The sequence below is a fragment of the Coregonus clupeaformis genome, chromosome 39 (assembly GCF_020615455.1).
Source record: "Coregonus clupeaformis isolate EN_2021a chromosome 39, ASM2061545v1, whole genome shotgun sequence".
NCBI lineage: Eukaryota > Metazoa > Chordata > Actinopteri > Salmoniformes > Salmonidae > Coregonus > Coregonus clupeaformis.
Window position 1 is genome coordinate 16425412 of NC_059230.1, and position 18834 is coordinate 16444245.

Below are 18834 nucleotides of genomic sequence, written 5' to 3' on the forward strand. Positions count from 1 at the left end.
CTGGACAAACTTTGCTGTGGGGTTGTGGAAGCGGTAGTCACAGAGATTTAAGCTATCTGATTGGCCAGCGCAGTAGGAGAACTTGATTTAGCTCTCCTGGTCCGCCGGGTAGGCAGAGTTTGTTTCTTCAGACAAATGAAATAGTTCAAAACGGGAACACTTTGCCTATCCAGCGCAGGGCTTCTGAATCAAGTGCACATACCGCCAACAGTGCAAGGCGAATTAAAAAAATTGCCTTGCGAATTCACCGGTTCGTGAGCACTGCAGTAAGAGTAGCACACCTAACATTTACACAATGATATTAGACGACGCATGCCATAATATCCGAGACGGGAAAGGTCACAAGCTGTTTGGCGTTCCATTTCCTGCTGCGATGGCCATTACCTAAGCACGATCAATAGCTCAAAGTCAGCAGCAGCAGCTTGGCGAGTGGCAAAGACAGCGTGTCCCCTCCTCAGTGAAATGACTTTGTTACCATATTACAGTGAGAGCATTTTCAATGCTACAGAACTACTAAGGGGTTTCAAAATGACTTAATATAGCACGATCAACTGCTCTACAGTTTGGCGTGACAATGCTGTGTAACAGGATGTCCTGATAAGTGTTCAACCACAGAGAGATAGGGGAGGGGCACGTCTGACAGTATGGCTAAGATCTGTTAAGACCTCCACAGGGTGGGGGAGGCTGTCTTAATAGAAGAACAACAGTAGCAGATCATTTTTATGAGTCTGACTCTAATCAAGTCTGTCTGAACTCTCTGAGCACATGTGTAATAAAGGTTGTAATACACGCTGAGACATATTTTCTGAATTGTGCGTGCGCCCCAGGGGCCTTTCCGTTAGCCAGTAATAGCCAGCTTTTGGCCTATAAAAAATGTGAAAAGAGATAAATAAAAAACTGGTTCCGGTCAATTGTCCGGGAGAAGAAAGAAAAATCCCATTGCGAAATTATGCTTTTTAGCCTATTAATTGATGGAAATATATTTGACTGATCATGCTTAGCAGTCTGTAGGTTAATTTGCATAATGTTGTGGAATTAAATTGCCTCGTGTGTACAGTACATTCGTTATGTATCTTATTTATCACACGTGTACAGCATACAGATAGAGCCTTTGAGTGGAAAATCTGTCAGACAACACGAGAGCTGCTGCTACAGCATCTCAAACAGCATGCATTGGCAACGGAAGGCAGGCTTCATCAGCGCATCACACACCACTTTGTAATGAGCTAGAGGCAGTACGCATTTTGAAAACAAATGCTTAATTGTTTGAAACCTGAAAGTTTTACTACATATTATGAGGCATGTCTTACCTTGCCAAAATTAGACTATATCCGTGGAGGCAATTATTTTAACTTTCTTTCATTGTCCAGTAGCCAAAGGCACAATCCTAGTCATGCAACCGATGCTAGTTGTTGCATATTAGATCTCCCCTCTTTCAAAATTTCTAATGGATATTTTCATCTCTGTCACATGAAAACACTTGCATGTGCGGTGGGCTTTAACAACGGTGTTTTCCCGTTAATTGCATTATGGAACAAACATTTGAGCGTAGCCTGCTGCCTTGTGCGCTTGGCTGCGTTTATAATATGATTAAATAATAGTTGATCAACATTTTAAGCTAAACGTTCTGATCTGTTGCATCAGCCTCATTGCTTTTTTACATTTAAAATGTAGCCTAGGCCTATTGGTTGTATGAATTTGGGATCTATCGTCCCAAAACGGTCCCAGAGTCTGTTCGGCATAGGCTATTTCTTTCTTGACAAGCTGACCAATAGAATAGGTCAACTTTTTTACTATGGGGGATAGTAGATTGACATAGGCTAGTGATTTTGCTGTTCGTTACTCGTCTTGCTGGCTGAGAAAGAGTAAATGTGGACAGTTATTCTAACATCTTCAAAGTGCACATCAGAATGAAAGAAGGACCACACATCGTTGCATCCTTGACTTGCATGTTCTGTTAATATAAATTACCAGAATCTAAATGTGATTTCTGTCATTCTGAGCACCGTGGGTGGATGCCCTAATCAGGTCACGCACCCAAAGCATATGGGTCCGGTCAATTTCTCAAATGTCCGGTCAATTAAAATGCTGCCAGTCAATTGTCCGGCGCCACATTTTCCTAATGGAAACCCTCATGTGTGCATGCGTGGACACGTGCGGTACCTGGCGGAGGGCAGGAGGTTGAGGATGCTGTTGAGTACGTAGTGCAGGTCGGCGTGGGCCTGCTCTACCAGGAGCACCAGGGCGTCACAGCAGGCTGAGCGCACCGCAGCACAGTCACTACAGCACTGCTCCCACAGGGCCTCCACGGCTGTGCCCTGCAACAGAGTCAGACACAGTCAAAGACACAGGAGACAGAGCAGAGGCACAGTCACTATGGCACTGCTCCCACGGGGCCTCCACAGCCAGGAATCAGACACAGTCAGGAGACACAGTCATAAACACAATGCATCAATCAAAAACACAGCGGGTCAGTCGGAAACAAAATGTTACAGCCTGAGGCACTGCTTCACACTCAAACAAACAAACGTGATACTCAGATACAAATGTCAAAGTCAGACACCTACCTGGGTGGAGGACTGGCCGATCCTCTCATTCTGGCCCTTCTCTTTCAGCACAGCCGCAACCAAACTCCTCACTGTCTGCAGACATAGACAACAGGTTTACTACAGAGTTGGATCCTGGCTCATAATAACCTGAACAATAAAAAGTATGACCACCGTTGCATCCCCAATCCAGAGGCAATCTCTCAGTCAGCACTTTACCTGGGCCTGTATGAGAGGGCTGGGAAAGTCAAATCTCCTTTTAAAATTCTCATTCATCTTCTCTGGTCATGCCTGCGAGTAAGAGAGAAAGACCGAAAGATTATGCTTAGATTAGAAATATTCCAGTTTCTGTGCTTTCAAATAAGTTAAAACTCAAAAAGAACGGAGCTCTCCTGTTGAAAATAAAAGTACACAACAAAACTAAGGTTATTGAAGAGGATGCCTGGAAAACCAAACTTTCTGGCCATGTTTCAAAAAGACATTTTACATGACATTTTTTGTCCTAGCTCCCAGCGGACTGACATGACAACCTATGATACAAGAGCAGAACTGCCCAAAGACAGAGTGATGCCCCAAACTCCAGCCATCTGCTGTGTCATATAGGCTACAACTAGCCTAATGCACAGTGTACCTACATTGAAGAACAGCCCCCAAGCAGGTACCTGCATCCCTTTGAAAGACGACCCCCGCAGTGTAAACTAAAGCTCTGACAGCTGGCATTGGCCACTGACATTATTTTGCATGAATTGAATGCATTATTCACGAGACACCTTCCCCAACACAGACAGATGACTGGCTACCGAGCAGTTTGCTAGTCGCTACATTGAATACATTGAAACTTGGACCATCTCAGGTTCTTGTCCCATCAAAGAATGACAATGAGGCAGAGAGGACAGACGAGTGGACTGACTACCAGATGGTTATTGTCAGTGCCCTGGCTGGCTGGCTGGCTGATAGCCAGGGAGATCTGTATGTGCTGGGTGTGTGAGACTCTGAACAGAGGGGGAATATGGGAGACAATGTAGGTCCCCCCCACCGTACCGCACCCCACCCCCACCCGTTCCCCCTCTATTATAGAGCTGATAAGTGACAGGCCGACAGTGTGCAACAGCCCATTCACAGCCCCTGACGCAGCTATAACGTTCACTCTCAACGACTTAATACAGCATCCACAGCAACACTACTGCAGCCCAAACTAATAGCAAGGTAAGGCTCTCATATTCAATGCTAAAAGTAGACTTCTGACAACGGTCTTCTACAAGTTGGTGTTTATCGTTGAAACTTATCGTAGGCCTTCTTTGTGACGTGACTGACTAGGATTAAAGGATAAAATCCACCTGTCAAGGCTGGTTGATTGATCACAATGTTATTATACTGCACAAGGTGATTGGTTCCACAAAATGACATTTTGTTGTGAATGGATTGAAATGTGGCCTAAATTGTTGTGCGGTGTTGTTAAATGTATATAAGAGACAATAGGGGGAATAAACTAACATTCATATTCTTTGAGAGTGGAAAAACAAAGTTGCTGTTGTTGAATTAGTCGTAAGCAAGACGGCATAAAATTGTTTATGGATTGACATGGCTATGTTCCAACATATTCAACTTGCTCTAGTCTAGTCTGACTATGTCGAGCTTTGACACCCAGATATAGTCTTAAAAAATATATGTTATTTTACTGTGCTGCATAGCACATTTTTCTAACTCAGAGGGACAATAGTCAGCGAAACATGTAAATTAAACTATTCAGGGGTTTCTAGAGTGCCTTTAACTTGTTCACTAACAATGTAAACAGGCCTGTACTGCAAGCTCGGCATTGCTAGTGTAAACAATGTGACATTGTTTAAATGGTCATCCCTGTGCCTTTGAAAGTGACAGTCCTGACGCTTGTGGATAGCAGAATTAACCATGGCTTGTTGCTTGCCCTCCAAAACTATGTATTTACTGGTTAAGGCAGGCAAACAGAACATATAGGACAATGTCTTTATATTGTTAATGCAATGGGATACATTTGGTAGAATTACCATAAACGCTAAAAACAGTGTGGCTGTCTAGCTGCTGGTGTACCTGGGGTTACTAGTAGTACCAGTAGAGCCAGAAGACATATCAATATCATCATGATGAGTTTCCTGGAACAGAGCAAGTTCCCTGACGCTTGCCAATGTTAAACAAATGTCCTGTAGCTAGCTGAACCAGTATCTGTGCATTAGAGAACTCTCTAACACCCAGAGGTCTCTAACGCCCAGAAAGCTCCGATTTAAACTCCCATTCACCACGAACAGGTCGGATGTCTACAACAGCTCAATACACATTTGGAGGTGCCGAATAGGCTTTTTTTGTTCTTCTGTTGCATGTACAATTTTATTTAGACATTTTTTGGAAGTACATACCGGCCGTAACGGGAGTAAATGAAGATAGTTGCTCAGCGAAACTCCATATTTGGTGATCAATTAACGTATTTTGACATATTAACGCTTGTAGTGCTGGTGAATGGGAGTTTGAATCAGAGCTTTCTGGGCGTTAGAAGTCTCTAACGCAAATATACTGGTTCAGTAGCTAGCTAGCTATCAAGCTACAGCTAACTTTACTGTACATCCAAGTCACTTTCACCTTCAGCTAGGTTAATCATTTTGAGGGCTTGATAACTCGCAAAGAACACACACAGTTACAGTTGGCAGTAAATAAGATACAAACTAACAGAACGTCTGTGGAAATTATACCTATCTAGCTAGCAAAGTTTCATGAATTTGGTGAGCTAACTCCTAAGCTAGTTGGCCACTGCACTGAATAGACAATAACGTTAGATTGCAGCATGCGAAAGCTTATTCCACACAAAACATGCAGTATTTTAAACGTCTACACCTTTACATTACAGACTGTAATACAAACTTTCTACCTAAAAATGATCAACCAATATCTGTAATTTCAATAAACTTCAGACTATACCTCTGTTCCAGAACTGCCAAAAACACATGGCAGTATGGTGAGCAGTAAGGGTCAAATGCGTATGGAAAACGCAATTGAATAATTCCATTCCATACATGTCATTCAAACTTATTTGAATAAAGAATTATGTAATATTTGAATAAATAAAAATCATATTTTTTGGACATTGATTATTATTGCATACATATATTTAAACTTGAATTAATTTGGATCTAGCCTTTACTGATGATGAGGAGGAGGGGGAATCACTGGACACAAATCTTGTGCATTCTATAAAACACCAAATTGCCAAAAGAAACCTACTGTAGTGTTAGCACGTCTTTTTATGGTTGTTTCCTTCATTTCAGCATGCAGTATCATAACTGAGATGGTCTTTTAACTGTAAATTGCTGTTATCATTAATAAAAGGAAATCGTTTTTCAAATAACATTGTTGATACGACTGGGACCTAATTTTCCAGGAAATGGTCTAGTGTGAAGAAATGTTTCTGTTCTATTTAAATGTTAAATGAACTGTGCTGTAACGAACAATGTAGGATGATTGCCTTGAGTTTCTGACACCTCAAGTGAAATTTCTCTGTGAATGTGCTGGATTTCTTGATTTCTTCTTCTTGTTTTATTTTATTTTATTATTTGTGTACTTGTTTGACATTTTACTGCATTGTTGGGAGCTAGTAACATAAACATTTTGCTGCACCCACTATAACATCTGCTAAACTGTGTACACGACCAATAAACTTTGATTTGATGAGTGGCTTGGCCAAACCAGTCCTCACAGACATGATGGTGTTGATGAGTATGTAGGCTCAACAGGTGGAACAAGTGCTAATTGGTCCTAGTGTTACATGAAATGTCAAGGACACGATATAATACCAAAATTAAATTGAATCCTAAAATCAAATTGAATCATAATGAATCATAGACACTGTCATCTTATGTTTGCTTGCTTGGGATACGCATCGATCACACCTACTGCGTCATTACATTTTAGTACACCAGAAGTACATTCATTTCCAATGGAACGCTGCGTTTGCCTTGCGTTGCAGAGGCAGTTGCAGTGCGTTCTGTGTGTTTCATACATTGGATTTATCGAACATATGCGTCAAACTGTATGCGTAGAGGGCTTGACAGAAATGGTAGCAGAAAGTGAATGTTGAACATTTGTTGCACACATATCCAGATGATGCTGCGTACTATTTTGCGCAATGACGCTATCGGTGTGATCAAGGCAAACATTCTCCAGCAAACATTGTGTGCCATACAAATATTTAACTTTACTTGATGTGATTTGGATTGGTCTATTGTGTAAGTCACTATGGCCGAAGCTGGCTTGGTTTTTCTCTGGACTTCCTGTTTTGATGGACCAATGAGGATTCGATCCTAATCCATCCTGTCATGGCGCTTCGGTTTGGCACTGCATGCACCATCACCTCTGCAATAGGTCATCTTTTTGTCCTTGCCTCCATTCTACTGACATTAGGAGCTGTCAGATTAGGGCACCACTTGACCTGATCCTCAATAAAGTCATGATTACCTCTTTAACAATAATCTGTGTGTTCAAGCAGAAGTAATTTCTAGTGGGCAGACTACGTAAACATAAATGGTACCGTAGATCTGTCTTTATAGTATTGGCACCTATAGCTAATGAGCAGCAATAGTTCCAGTGCATGGGTTTTTCGTCACTGGTTATTTGGACAAATCACGATTTCACAGGTGCGCATCTTTCGAATTTCAGAAGGGGAGGGTATATTCAACCCATATGCTACGTTTGTAACCAAGGGAGAAGGTTATTTACCACATACGATTGGGAAAAATCCACTTGAACGCCCTGCCAACTGGTAATTACTAGTGGGAAACACGTCTATCATCGTAGCTCCCACTTCTCCCACATGCTGACCTCTGACATCACCTACTAAGGAAATGACCACAAAACACAAGGCCAAATCTACACTGGAGTTGCTTACCAAGACGACATTGAATGTTCCTAGGTGGCCGAGTTACAGTTTTGACTTAAATCGTCTTGAAAATCTATGGCAAGATTTGAAAATGGCTGTCTAGCAATGATCAACAATCAACTTGACAAAGCTTGAAGGATTTTTAAAACAATAATGGTCAAATATTGTACAATCCAGGTGTGCAAAGCTCAAAGGTGTTTATTTATTTATTCGTTTATAGAGCCCCACAGTGGAGGTGTCATAATACCCATAAAACCTAGCAGTCAAACAGGGAAATGGTTCCAATCGTTTTTCCGCCATTCATTTTTCCCATAGGGAATTTTAGAAACACTTAAAATAAGGGCTATGTTTTGTGTAGGCTTACCCTGGCATGATGTTTTGATAACGTTGTAAATCTCTCTCGGACAAGGTGACTTTTATCAATATATTTGGCTCTATTTACTCTCAGACTCGAAAATGCTAATTAGCATTATCATGCAAGACTACAAATCCCTGCAAGCTCCTGCACGTCATCTCTAGCTGACACCTTTGCTAACAAGTATTGTGTCAATTTAAAACTTACACAAGACAGTTAAAATAATTGACTGCTTAAAGAAATGTAACCAATTTATTCATTACTAAATTTAGCTAACATTAGATAGTTAATCCAGAGATTCTTACTTTTGCCTCGATTCAGCAGTCTCATCCAAATCGTCATGGCATTTGTAGTTACTACTACAAGACCATGGTGCTTGCCTACGGAGCTGTGAGGGGAATGGCACCTCCGTACCTTCAGGCTCTGATCAGTCCCTACACCCAAACGAGGGCATTGCGTTCATCCACCTCTGGCCTGCTGGCTCCCCTACCTCTGCTGAAGCACAGTTCCCGCTCAGCCCAGTCAAAACTGTTCGCTGCTCTGGCACCCCAATGGTGAAACAAGCTCCCTCATGACGCCAGGACAGCGGAGTCACTCACCACCTTCCGGAGACATTTGAAACCCCACCTCTTTAAGGAACACCTGGGATAGGATAAAGTAATCCTTCTACGTCTGCTAAATGACGTAAATGTAAATGTAAATGTAGTTCTTTATGATAGCCACATTAGCAGCTAATTAGCATTTCATTTGGGGGGGGGTAAATACAGGTGAATATATTGATGAAAGTCACCTTGTCCTGAAAAGATTTACATGGCTATTATTTTATCGAACCCACAACCCTGGCGTTGCAAACGCCATGCTCTACCAACTGAGCTACATCCCCTGCCGGCCATTCCCTCCCCTACCCTGGACGACGCTGGGCCAATTGTGCGCCGCCCCATGGGTCTCCCGGTCGCGGCCGGCTACGACAGAGCCTGGATTCGAACCAGGATCTCTGGCTATCAAAACGTTACGCCAGGGTAAGCCTACACAAAACACAGGCCTTATTTTAAGTATGTCTAAAATCCCCTATGGGAAAAATGAAAGGTGGAAAAACTATTGGAACCATTTCCTTGTTTGACCGTTAGGTTTTATAGGTATTATGACTCATGCTGTGGTACTCTATTTGTCAGGGACCATGTACAACATGCCATTGCACCAGATTTAGCTAGTTAGCTCATTTTCATTTGTAGTGCCTGGACACAAAACGTATGCTGCGTTCGTAACCAAGTGGATGGTGGGAATTTACCGGTTGTGAAGTCGTAAATACCAGTTGGATACATTCAAGTGCTTTGAACTCGTTGAGAAATGCAGATTGGCTACAACAAGCCTAAACTATAAACTAAAATTACAGCTATCATGCTTGTAAACAAATTATAGTGTTCAAAAACCATATTAATAGATTGCTTTTTATAAATAATGTTTTGTTGTTGCATTTAACTTCTGAAAATGCTGTTATCATGGTAATTTCCTTAGTAGGTGATGTCAGAGCTCAGCATGTGGGAGAAATGGGAGCTAGGATGATAGAGGAGTTTCCCACTAGTAATTACCAGTTGGAGGGCCATTCAAGTGGATTTTTTCCAGTCTTATGTGGTAAATTCCCACTTGGTTACGAACTCAGCATTAATCGAGCAGCTGACCAATTACAGGAGACTTTAGTTCAGTTTAATCGAGATTAAAGCAGAAGCAACATCAAGGTGCAACAGCGGTGATTGTAAAAACAATTACATTTTTCAATGGGGAATGAAGAACAGTTGGTTAGTTGTCAAATCCAACACTTGTTAGGTCCATATTGTTAGGGTCTCTTTCTTATGATACTGACACAACTTAAGAACATAGACTTAGCCTACTGATGGAAAGTGGAAACTGAGCCCTTGCATTGATTTTTCAATCAGAAACTGTATTGAGCTCATTCACGTCATACTGTATTTATGTAGGCAGGATCAGAATTGGTATTCGGAGTTGGCCTCTAGTTCAAAATGAAAGATGTTTAAAGCCGATTTATGGTCATTGCAGAATCTGCATTGGCTGTACAGCATTTACTGCTATGCAGCCTCTGCAGAAGTCAGTTCATTCATACTTCTTATGCTTCGCGGAGCAGCGCTGTTGTGAAGGAAGTTGTGAAGGAAGTGAGTTTTTGTTTATACAGGACCTCTCACCCGCACCTACCGTCAACCAATCATGTCAATGCGGAGCTATACGAGCCCCTGCATTGTTAAAGCTAATTTATGCTTGATCCGTTAATGTGGTAGGAGGCTTAGTATGGAGGATGTGATGCATGTGCGGAGCCTCCCGAGGCATGTAGAGCCCAAATCAAGCTTTGAACCTTGTCGCCGTGCCCCTCTCAAATTTTGTAACAATACAGAGGGCTCCATATAGCTTCACACTGACATGATTGGTTGAAGGTAGGTAGGGGCGGTAAGTCCTGTATAAACACAAACTCACTTCCTTGACAACATCCTTCACAATAGTTCTACTCTGCTCCACTAAGCGCAAGAAGTATGAAAGCCCTGAAGTCTGCAGAGGCTGCATCGGAGTAAATGCTGTAAGGCCACTTCAGAAGTCGGCTTGACCATGCAGAGCCTTTAACAAAAGGCACATTGCGATGTGGCATAGAGCTCGATTTGGCCTCTGCAAGCCCCAGAGGCACCGCAATTGTATCACACCCTCAGTATGGAGCCTCCGGATCGCATTGACAGAGCAAACACCACACAGAGAGAATGTTTGTTAAAAAAAGTGCATCTTTGAGGCATGTGCCCATACTGATAGGATCGAAAAGAAAGGAAGCATTGCTCTCGGATCAGTGTTCTCCCTTTCCAATCTATTCCACAATAGGCCTACTTTTGATGGATCTGCTCCTAGAGAAATAATATAATCTATGGCTACAAATATTAAGTGGCTTATTCTAATGATTATTCAAAAAATTACAGACAGTAGCGTACAAATAGCTAAAACTCAATTGAATTAACATATTATTGTCTCCATCTTTTATATTTACAGTAATCTCGGTTTTCATTTGAAGTGTATTTATATCCTTCTCTTCTTATGCAAAGAAATGGGCAACTTTGTATTTGTAGTCACCTGTTACATTTGTTTTGGGCGGTCAAAAAAGCATCTAATGACGTACTTAGCTGGTCTATGAGTGGTCTGAGGCAGTCGTTAATAACGAGCGTTTTCAAGAGCAACTTTAGTAACGATGGTTTTGGAAAACAGTTGGGAGATTTAACAATTGCTCCTACGAAGGTTCTAACGATGAACGTGCTTTCGGGAAACCGGTCCCTGAGCTGTTGTGAAGAAAGTTGTCAAGGAAGTGTGTTCGTGTTTACACAGGACGTACCGCCCCCACCAACCGTCAACCAATCATGTCGATGCGGAGATATACCGCATTGTTACAACATTTGGGAGGCGCAGCGATGTAGTACAGCGCTTGACTTGGCCTCCGCAAACCACCAGAGGCGCCGCAATTGCGTCACACCCTCCATATGGAGCCTCCGGACCACATTACCGGATCAAGCAGACTTGGTTGTCATTATGGGCTGCCAATGTTCAAGGAACATGAGATGTTGGAATAAAAAAACATATGAATAGTTATCTATTTTGGGCCTCATAATATGTTGTTTGTTTTGATAAGGATGGTATATGAATGATTATGTGGATTCAATTACTATTTGTGGAAATGTTTGAGTATATTGACATCCAATTGTAGGCTAATAGAGGATTAAAAACATATCTAATATCAGAGTGTAGGCTATGTTTGATATATTGTTACAGTATCAAGTGCTCCAGTCAACACTGTTGTAAGAGTGCAAATGTATGTTTTGACTGTTCATGCTGGGTTACTGTGTGTACTAATCAATGGTTTGAAAGCCACTTGCCTATGTGGGTAAATTGTGAGGTGGATTTACTATAGCTCATGTATTGGTTGTCTGCGCGTGTGCGCTGTCTCATTGGTTCGCTTTCCCCCTGCTCTGTCTGCGGCTCTTGTCAGTGCACAAAACAGCGCATGCGTCTTATTTTGTTCCTCAGCCTTTGAAACTCGGGGTTGAGTTCAATTAGGAGAGACCATGTCCGCCATCAGCCATATGCACTTCTCTATCTTCTCATTTAAAACAAAATCTCCATGAAATAGCGGTAGCACGCGGCCTCGAGAATGGCCACATCGGTGAGTACAGTGCTCGCGACCATGCTTAGCAAGGGTGTGTTGCACGGTATTGTTTTCTTTGCTAGAAGAAGGCGGAATTGCCTGGCGCGTCTGAGCCGAAGATTTCCAGCCATATTTCTATCAAAGTACAGTAGAACCACAGATAGCTCTTGGTTAGAACTAGTTGAGCTGGGAAGCGCGTCTAGAATGCCGCATATCTCGCGTATAGGAGCATGTGTGGCAAAGTGATGCTTGGATAGTAAAATAATGAAAAAAAGTATACCCTGGCAAATTAGACTTTTAATAGTTTTTCGGCGTTGTTCAAAATGACTTGCAGTTTGTAGCCTATAGACCACGGTAGCCTAAGCTACTTCATGAACATCAATATAGGGCAGGCTATAGACGCGTTGCTTTCTTTGGTGAAATGCAATGCCGGATAGTGTGTATGTGATTGTGAGTAGGCCTATATCAAATCGAAATGTGTTATTCTGCAACGTGAGTGTTTTAATTGATTTATTCCACGCATTGCGTGTGTGCCTATTGAGACCATCGTTTTGCCATGGTGCCAGTCCAGCCTTCGATTGACAACAATATGTGATATGATTTTGGATGTTACAGGGTGCTGTTCAGGTGAAACTAGAACTTGGACATCGTGCCCAGGTCAGAAAGAAACCCACGGTGGAAGGCTTTACGCACGACTGGATGGTGTTTGTCCGAGGACCAGAGCACAGCAACATTCAGCACTTTGTGGAAAAAGTAGTTTTTCACCTGCACGAAAGCTTCCCAAAACCAAAAAGAGGTAGGATTATCATTTACCGTGATTTTTTTCGATTAAAAAAAAATAGTTTTACTGTCATAGAAGAATGGACTGCTTGATTGTAAAGCAAAGCCTACCACTTCGGACAAAGCCTATATGGGTTGATTTGTGTGCGCGAACTTTCTTGGTGGTTTATTGAGAAAAAAAACATGCTGTTTTGTTATAGCCTTCACTTTGCAAAGTGTGTAAATTGAAAATATTTGGATTTCTATTCCCCAAAACAGCCCCAAAACTTGTTTAATTCATTTGAACATGCCTACCTATAGCGCATATGTAATTAATTGGATGCGCAATTGGAGAATTTAATAACAACATATTGATTCATTTCAGAGTTTAAAACAACCTTAGAGGTTAGATGAAAACAATAGGTATTTTACCAGTTTTATTAGAATAGGCTAATTCTGCCCCACCGGCTGCAGGCTACAAATGATTGGGCAACCCAAATTCATGTGAGTATTCTGAAAACCATAACAAAGTTGCCTGTTGGCTTTATGTTTTTAATAGCTGATCCATAGAGGGTAACTTGGGGTTAAAACGCCCCCCTTCTGTAATTCTCAGAGAAACCACTTTGTCACAAACTTTTTTCCCAACACTTTCCCTGGAGAGGTTTCCCCAAAAATGTAATCTTTCATCTCAACCTTTTAAATCACTCCAACAAAATGATTGAGGTAATTGATCAAATATTTTGTCATTTAGAAAAATATACATATACTGAAAAAAAATATAAATGCAACAATTTCAAAGATTTTACAGAGTTACAGTTCATATAAGGAAATCGGTCAATTGAAATAAATTAATTAGGCCATCATCTATGGATTTCACATGACTGGGAATACAGATATGCATCTGTTGGTCACAGATACCTTAAAAAGGTAGGAGCATGGATCAGAAAACTAGTCAGTATCTGGTGTGACCACTGTTTGTCTCATGCAGCACAACATATCTCCTTCACATGGAGTTGATCAGGCTGTTGATTGTGGAATGTTGTCCCACTCCTCTTCAATGGCTGTGCGAAGAAGCCGGATGTGGAGGTCCTGGGCTGGCGTGGTTACACGTGGTCTGCGGTTGTGAGGCCAGTTTGACGTACTGCCAAATTCTCTAAAATGGCATTGGAGGTGGCTTATGGTAGAGAAATTAACAATCAATTCTCTGGCAATATCTCTGGTGGACATTCCTGCAGTCAGCATGCCAATTGCACCCTCCCTCAAAACTTGAGACATCTGTGCCATTGTTTTGTGACAAAACTGCACATTTTAGTGGCCTTTTATTATCCCCAGCACAAGATACACCTGTGTAATGATCATGCAGTTTAATCAGCTTCTTGATATGCCGCACCTGTCAGGTGGATGGATTATCTTGGCAAAGGAGAAATGCTCACTAACAGGGATGTAAACAAATGTGTGCACAAAATTAGAGAAATACGTTTTTTTTTCCTCGTATTTCAGCTCATGAAACATGGGACCAACACACTCCCACACACACGATATACCATTAGGGGAGCCTAAAGATACATAATCCACTTGGTTAGAGAATTTTTTACCAGTTTCTAATAAAGTAGTACAATTACTTACTGCTCGATTGGGGCAAAATGCCCCCAGGGCAATCAAATGCATCTTCCAAATCATCTATGTAACTTTATTGAGTTACACAATCAATTTTGAAATACTTTAGGATGATTTGGAAAGGAAGCATGAAAATAGAGGATATTAATAGTGAGATGTGCAGTCTTGATATTTCATTTATTTAATTAAAATGAGATGCCTAGACTTTAGCTTTTCCGAGTCAATTACTCAAATGCCAAAATCAAATGGATTTTAGCACACTAATCTTCCGGGGGCATTTTGCTCCCTGATAGTGGGGCAAAATGACCCCTTTCTAAAGTTTGTTTGTTTTTATTGAATAACCCCCCCCCGCCCACTTATTTTCCTTCAAAATGTGTTTGCCTAAGGATGGCCAGTATGCACATATCTAAATCTTACCAAAAAGTAGCTTTTTACTTTTCAGAAAATAGACATTTCCCTTAAGGGGGACGTTGTCCCCCAAGTTACCCTAACTAGAAAGGCAAAATATGACCTCTACCCAGTGTATTTGGTGATGGTAAACAGAAGAATGTTTGTTCAAACAGTGGTTGTTTAAGTATCTGGCACTTCTGGAAGGGATCAATTATAGTATGTGTTGGTTTGGGATTTTTACCCCCCTTTCCTGCTTGTGTGTTTTGAGTGTTCTTTGGCGTGACAAGTGCTGGGAAACATGCCAAAGTCGGTGCCTTGGAGAGACCCTGTCATATTGTAATTACACGTGACTCAGATTTCCGGGGAACATTCGTCGTTTATTGGGAACAGTTGTAAGATCATGCTGTAGTTCAACCACATTCCCAAAAATGGTTTACTCTCCTTTAACACTAAGACCCCAAACTCCTCTCAACAGTATGTTTATGAAGAATAGTCATTGCATCAAGAAAAATATGCATTAGGCAATGTACAGAATGGGTCTTTATAGAAGAAATGTGTTTATAGGGTTCTGTTGCACCTCAGTAGGCTCTTTTACTATATAATTCAAGTATTTTGAGTAGGCTTTTCTTTGTTAAAGTTCTTATACTTTGATGCTTTCACCTCTTTTATAGTATTAATATTCTGGTTTGTTGGGTATTACTGACTTGACTGTGGCCATAGTCTAACTGCTCATATCACACAGTGGAAAGTTGTTGCATGGGCAGTTGGACTAGACAGCCCTCTGATACACCTCACATGCTTACTGCTTTATCCAGGGCGTTAGCACAATTCACATGGTCATTGTGTCAATTTACCAGCATCACGTGTAAGTGTCCAAAGATTTCCATTGACAGCAGGTAATTGTGTGCTTTCATGTTCCCAATACCTATAGTAGAAGCCTATAGTGCTCAAATTTTGACTCCTGTTCCTAAAATTCAAAAATGTCACAAGGCTGGTCATGGCTCACATCAACAGCATTATCCCAGAAACCCTAGACCCACTCCAATTTGCATACCGCCCCAACAGATCCACAGATGATGCAATCTCTATCGCACTCCACACTGCCCTTTCCCACCTGGACAAGAGGAACACCTACGTGAGAATGCTATTCATTGACTACAGCTCAGCATTCAACACCATAGTGCCCTCTAAGCTCATCACTAAGCTAAGGATCCTGGGACTAAACACCTCCCTCTGCAACTGGATCCTGGACTTCCTGACGGGCCGCCCCCAGGTGGTAAGGGTAGGGTAACAACACATCTGCCACACTGATCCTCAACACGGGGGCCCCTCAGGGGTGCGTGCTCAGTCCCCTCCTGTACTCTCTGTTCACCCATGACTGCATGGCCAGGCACGACTCCAACACCATCATTAAGTTTGCCGACGACACAACAGTGGTAGGCCTGATCACCGACAACGATGAGACAGCCTATAGGGAGGAGGTCAGAGATCTGGCCGTGTGGTGCCAGGACAACAACCTCTCCCTCAACGTGACCAAGACAAAGGAGATGATTGTGGACTACAGGGAAAAAAAAGGACTGAGCACGCCCCCATTCTCATCGATGGGGCTGTAGTGGAACAGGTTGAGAGCTTCAAGTTCCTTGGTGTCCACATCACCAACGAACTATCATGGTCCAAACACACCAAGACAGTCGTGAAGAGGGCACGACAAAGCCTATTCCCCCTCAGGAGACTAAAAAGATTTGGCATGGGTCCTCAGATCCTCAAAAAATTCTACAGCTGCACCATCGAGAGCATCCTGACTGGTTGCATCACCGCCTGGTATGGCAACTGCTTGGCCTCCGACCGCAAGGCACTACAGAGGGTAGTGCGTACGGCCCAGTACATCACTGGGGCAAAGCTTCCTGCCATCCAGGACCTCTATACCAGGCGGTGTCAGAGGAAGGCCCTAAAAATTGTCAAAGACTCCAGCCACCCTAGTCATAGACTGTTCTCTCTGCTACCGCACGGCAAGTGGTACCGGAGTGCCAAGTCTAGGTCCAAAAGACTTCTCAACAGCTTCTACCCCCAAGCCATAAGACTCCTGAACAGCTAATCATGGCTACCGGACTATTTGCACTGCCCCCCACCCCCATCCTTTTTACGCTGCTGCTACTCTGTTAAGTATTTATGCATAGTCACTTTAACTCTACCCACATGTACATATTACCTCAACTAGCCGGTGCCCCCGCACATTGACTCTGCAACGGTACCCCCCTGTATATATAGCCTCCCTACTGTCACTTTATTTTACTTCTGCTCTTTTTTTTCTCAACACTTTTTTTGTTGTTTTATTTTTACTTTTTTTGTTTAAAATAAATGCACTGTTGGTTAAGGGCTGTAAGTAAGCATTTCACTGTAATGTCTGCACCTGTTGTATTCGGCGCATGTGACCAATAAAATTTGATTTGAAGAATTGTCACAGTTTTGACTGAATGAATGACAACACAGCCTATTACGATATGAATTAAACCGCTGGTAGACTTGAACACAAGACGGCCATAGAACCAGTCAGCCACCATAAGGCATATGCTTGGTCCCTGTTCACTGGTGCAGGTAGGCTACAGTCTGTCGTACATGGTTGATTGTACACCCCCACCCCTACAACCCACCAAAGGCTGCTTTTGAGTCTGCTCTTTGGTGCAAAGAGACAAAACAGCCTGCTAGACTAGAGCCAGGGATCGAGGTTGAGATTAGTTTATAAAGAGAAAAGCTATGATGTATTCGGTTATGAATCTACCTTGTCCATCAGTTTACTGATAAGTCATTGAGCAAATGAGTCTTCTTTCAATAAACTGGAAAATCTGTCCGTTTACATGCGTGTAAATAAGAAACCTTATTTTTCCCATTTCAACAAGCATAAATCTATACTGTGTTAGGCAAATATAGAGGAGAGGTGGTCAAGGCAAGTGCTAGTATACAAAGTGTACTTGACGTTCCAAAGTGCTGCGCGCCTGTTTTCAATGCATGCAGTGAATTCTTGAGGCATTTGAAACATCTCTTCACTCGTGGGAACACCTGACTGGAGAAGAGTTTTTGATGTGGTTAGCAAAAGTACATTTATCACCCAGTATTCCTGATTTTATGGCATAAATGACAGATCTAAAGATGTGCTCATGAGAACAGCTGAGGTGTGTGTGTGTGTGTCTACCTGTCTGTGACAGTGCAGCGAAATCCTCCCCCACTATAATGTTTATTTCCCCATAGCATTCAAGCTAAACATAAATCAAACTAGCGTTCCTGGTTTGGACACAGAGCTGCTTCAGATGTATGTTAAAAGTATGTGGACACCACTTCAAATTAATGGATTCGGCTATTTCAACCACACCTGCTGCTGACGTGTATAAAATCGAACACAGTCATGCAATCTCCATAGATAAACATTGGCAATAGAATGGCCTTACTGAAGAGCTCAGTGACTTTCAACGTGGCACCGTCAGTTGGTCAAACGTCTGCCCTGCTAGAGCTGCCCCGGTCAACTGTAAGTGCTGTTATTGTGAATTGGTAACGTCTAGGAGCACCAGCTCAGCCGTGAAGTGGTAAGCCACACAAGCTCACAGAACGGGATCACGAGTGCTGAAGCGCGTAGTTTGTAAAAATCGTCTGTCCTCGGTTGCAACATTCACTACGGAATTCCAAACTGCCTCTGGAAGCAACGTCAGTACTGTTCGTTGGGAGCTTCATGAAATGGGTTTCCATGGCCGAGCAGACGCACACAAGCCTAAGATCACCATGCGCAATGCCAAGCGTTGGCTGGAGTGGTGTAAAGCTCGCCGCCATTGGACTCTGGAGCAGTGGAAATGCGTTCTCTGGAGTGAGGAAACACGCTTCACCATCTGGCAGTCCGACGGACAAATCTGGGTTTGGCGGATGCCAGGAGAACGCTACCTGCCCCAATGCATAGTGCCAACTGTAAAGTTTGGTGGAGGAGGAATAATGGTCTGGGTCTGTTTTTCATGGTTCAATGCCCCCGTGCACAAAGCGAGGTCCATACAGAAATGGTTTGTCAAGATCGGTGTGGAAGAACTTGATTGGCCTGCACAGA

General features: G+C 42.4%; 2 protein-coding genes across 6 annotated transcripts in view; one reads left to right on the forward strand and one right to left on the reverse strand.

The window, feature by feature from the left end:
* focad (focadhesin) overlaps positions 1-5537 on the reverse strand; it is a 79104-nt gene extending 73567 nt beyond the window's left edge. For both annotated transcript variants that reach the window (XM_041868170.2, XM_041868169.2), the window contains exons 1-4: positions 5493-5537; positions 2766-2837; positions 2568-2642; positions 2164-2318 (exon numbers count right to left, since the gene is read on the reverse strand). In XM_041868170.2, coding sequence (XP_041724104.2) covers positions 2164-2318; positions 2568-2642; positions 2766-2822 — 287 coding nt within the window. In that variant the 5' untranslated portion in view covers positions 2823-2837; positions 5493-5537. The remainder of the gene's footprint in view (positions 1-2163; positions 2319-2567; positions 2643-2765; positions 2838-5492) is intronic.
* mllt3 (MLLT3 super elongation complex subunit) overlaps positions 3671-18834 on the forward strand; it is a 52655-nt gene continuing 37491 nt past the window's right edge. For 2 of the 4 annotated variants that reach the window (XM_041868171.2, XM_045211963.1), the window contains exons 1-2: positions 11841-12002; positions 12600-12780. In XM_041868171.2, the coding sequence (XP_041724105.2) occupies positions 11991-12002; positions 12600-12780 (193 nt within the window). In that variant the 5' untranslated portion in view covers positions 11841-11990. Of the gene's footprint in view, positions 3753-11840; positions 12003-12599; positions 12781-18834 lie in introns of those variants that run through there. The other 2 variants (XM_045211964.1, XM_045211962.1) reach the window with 2 other exon arrangements.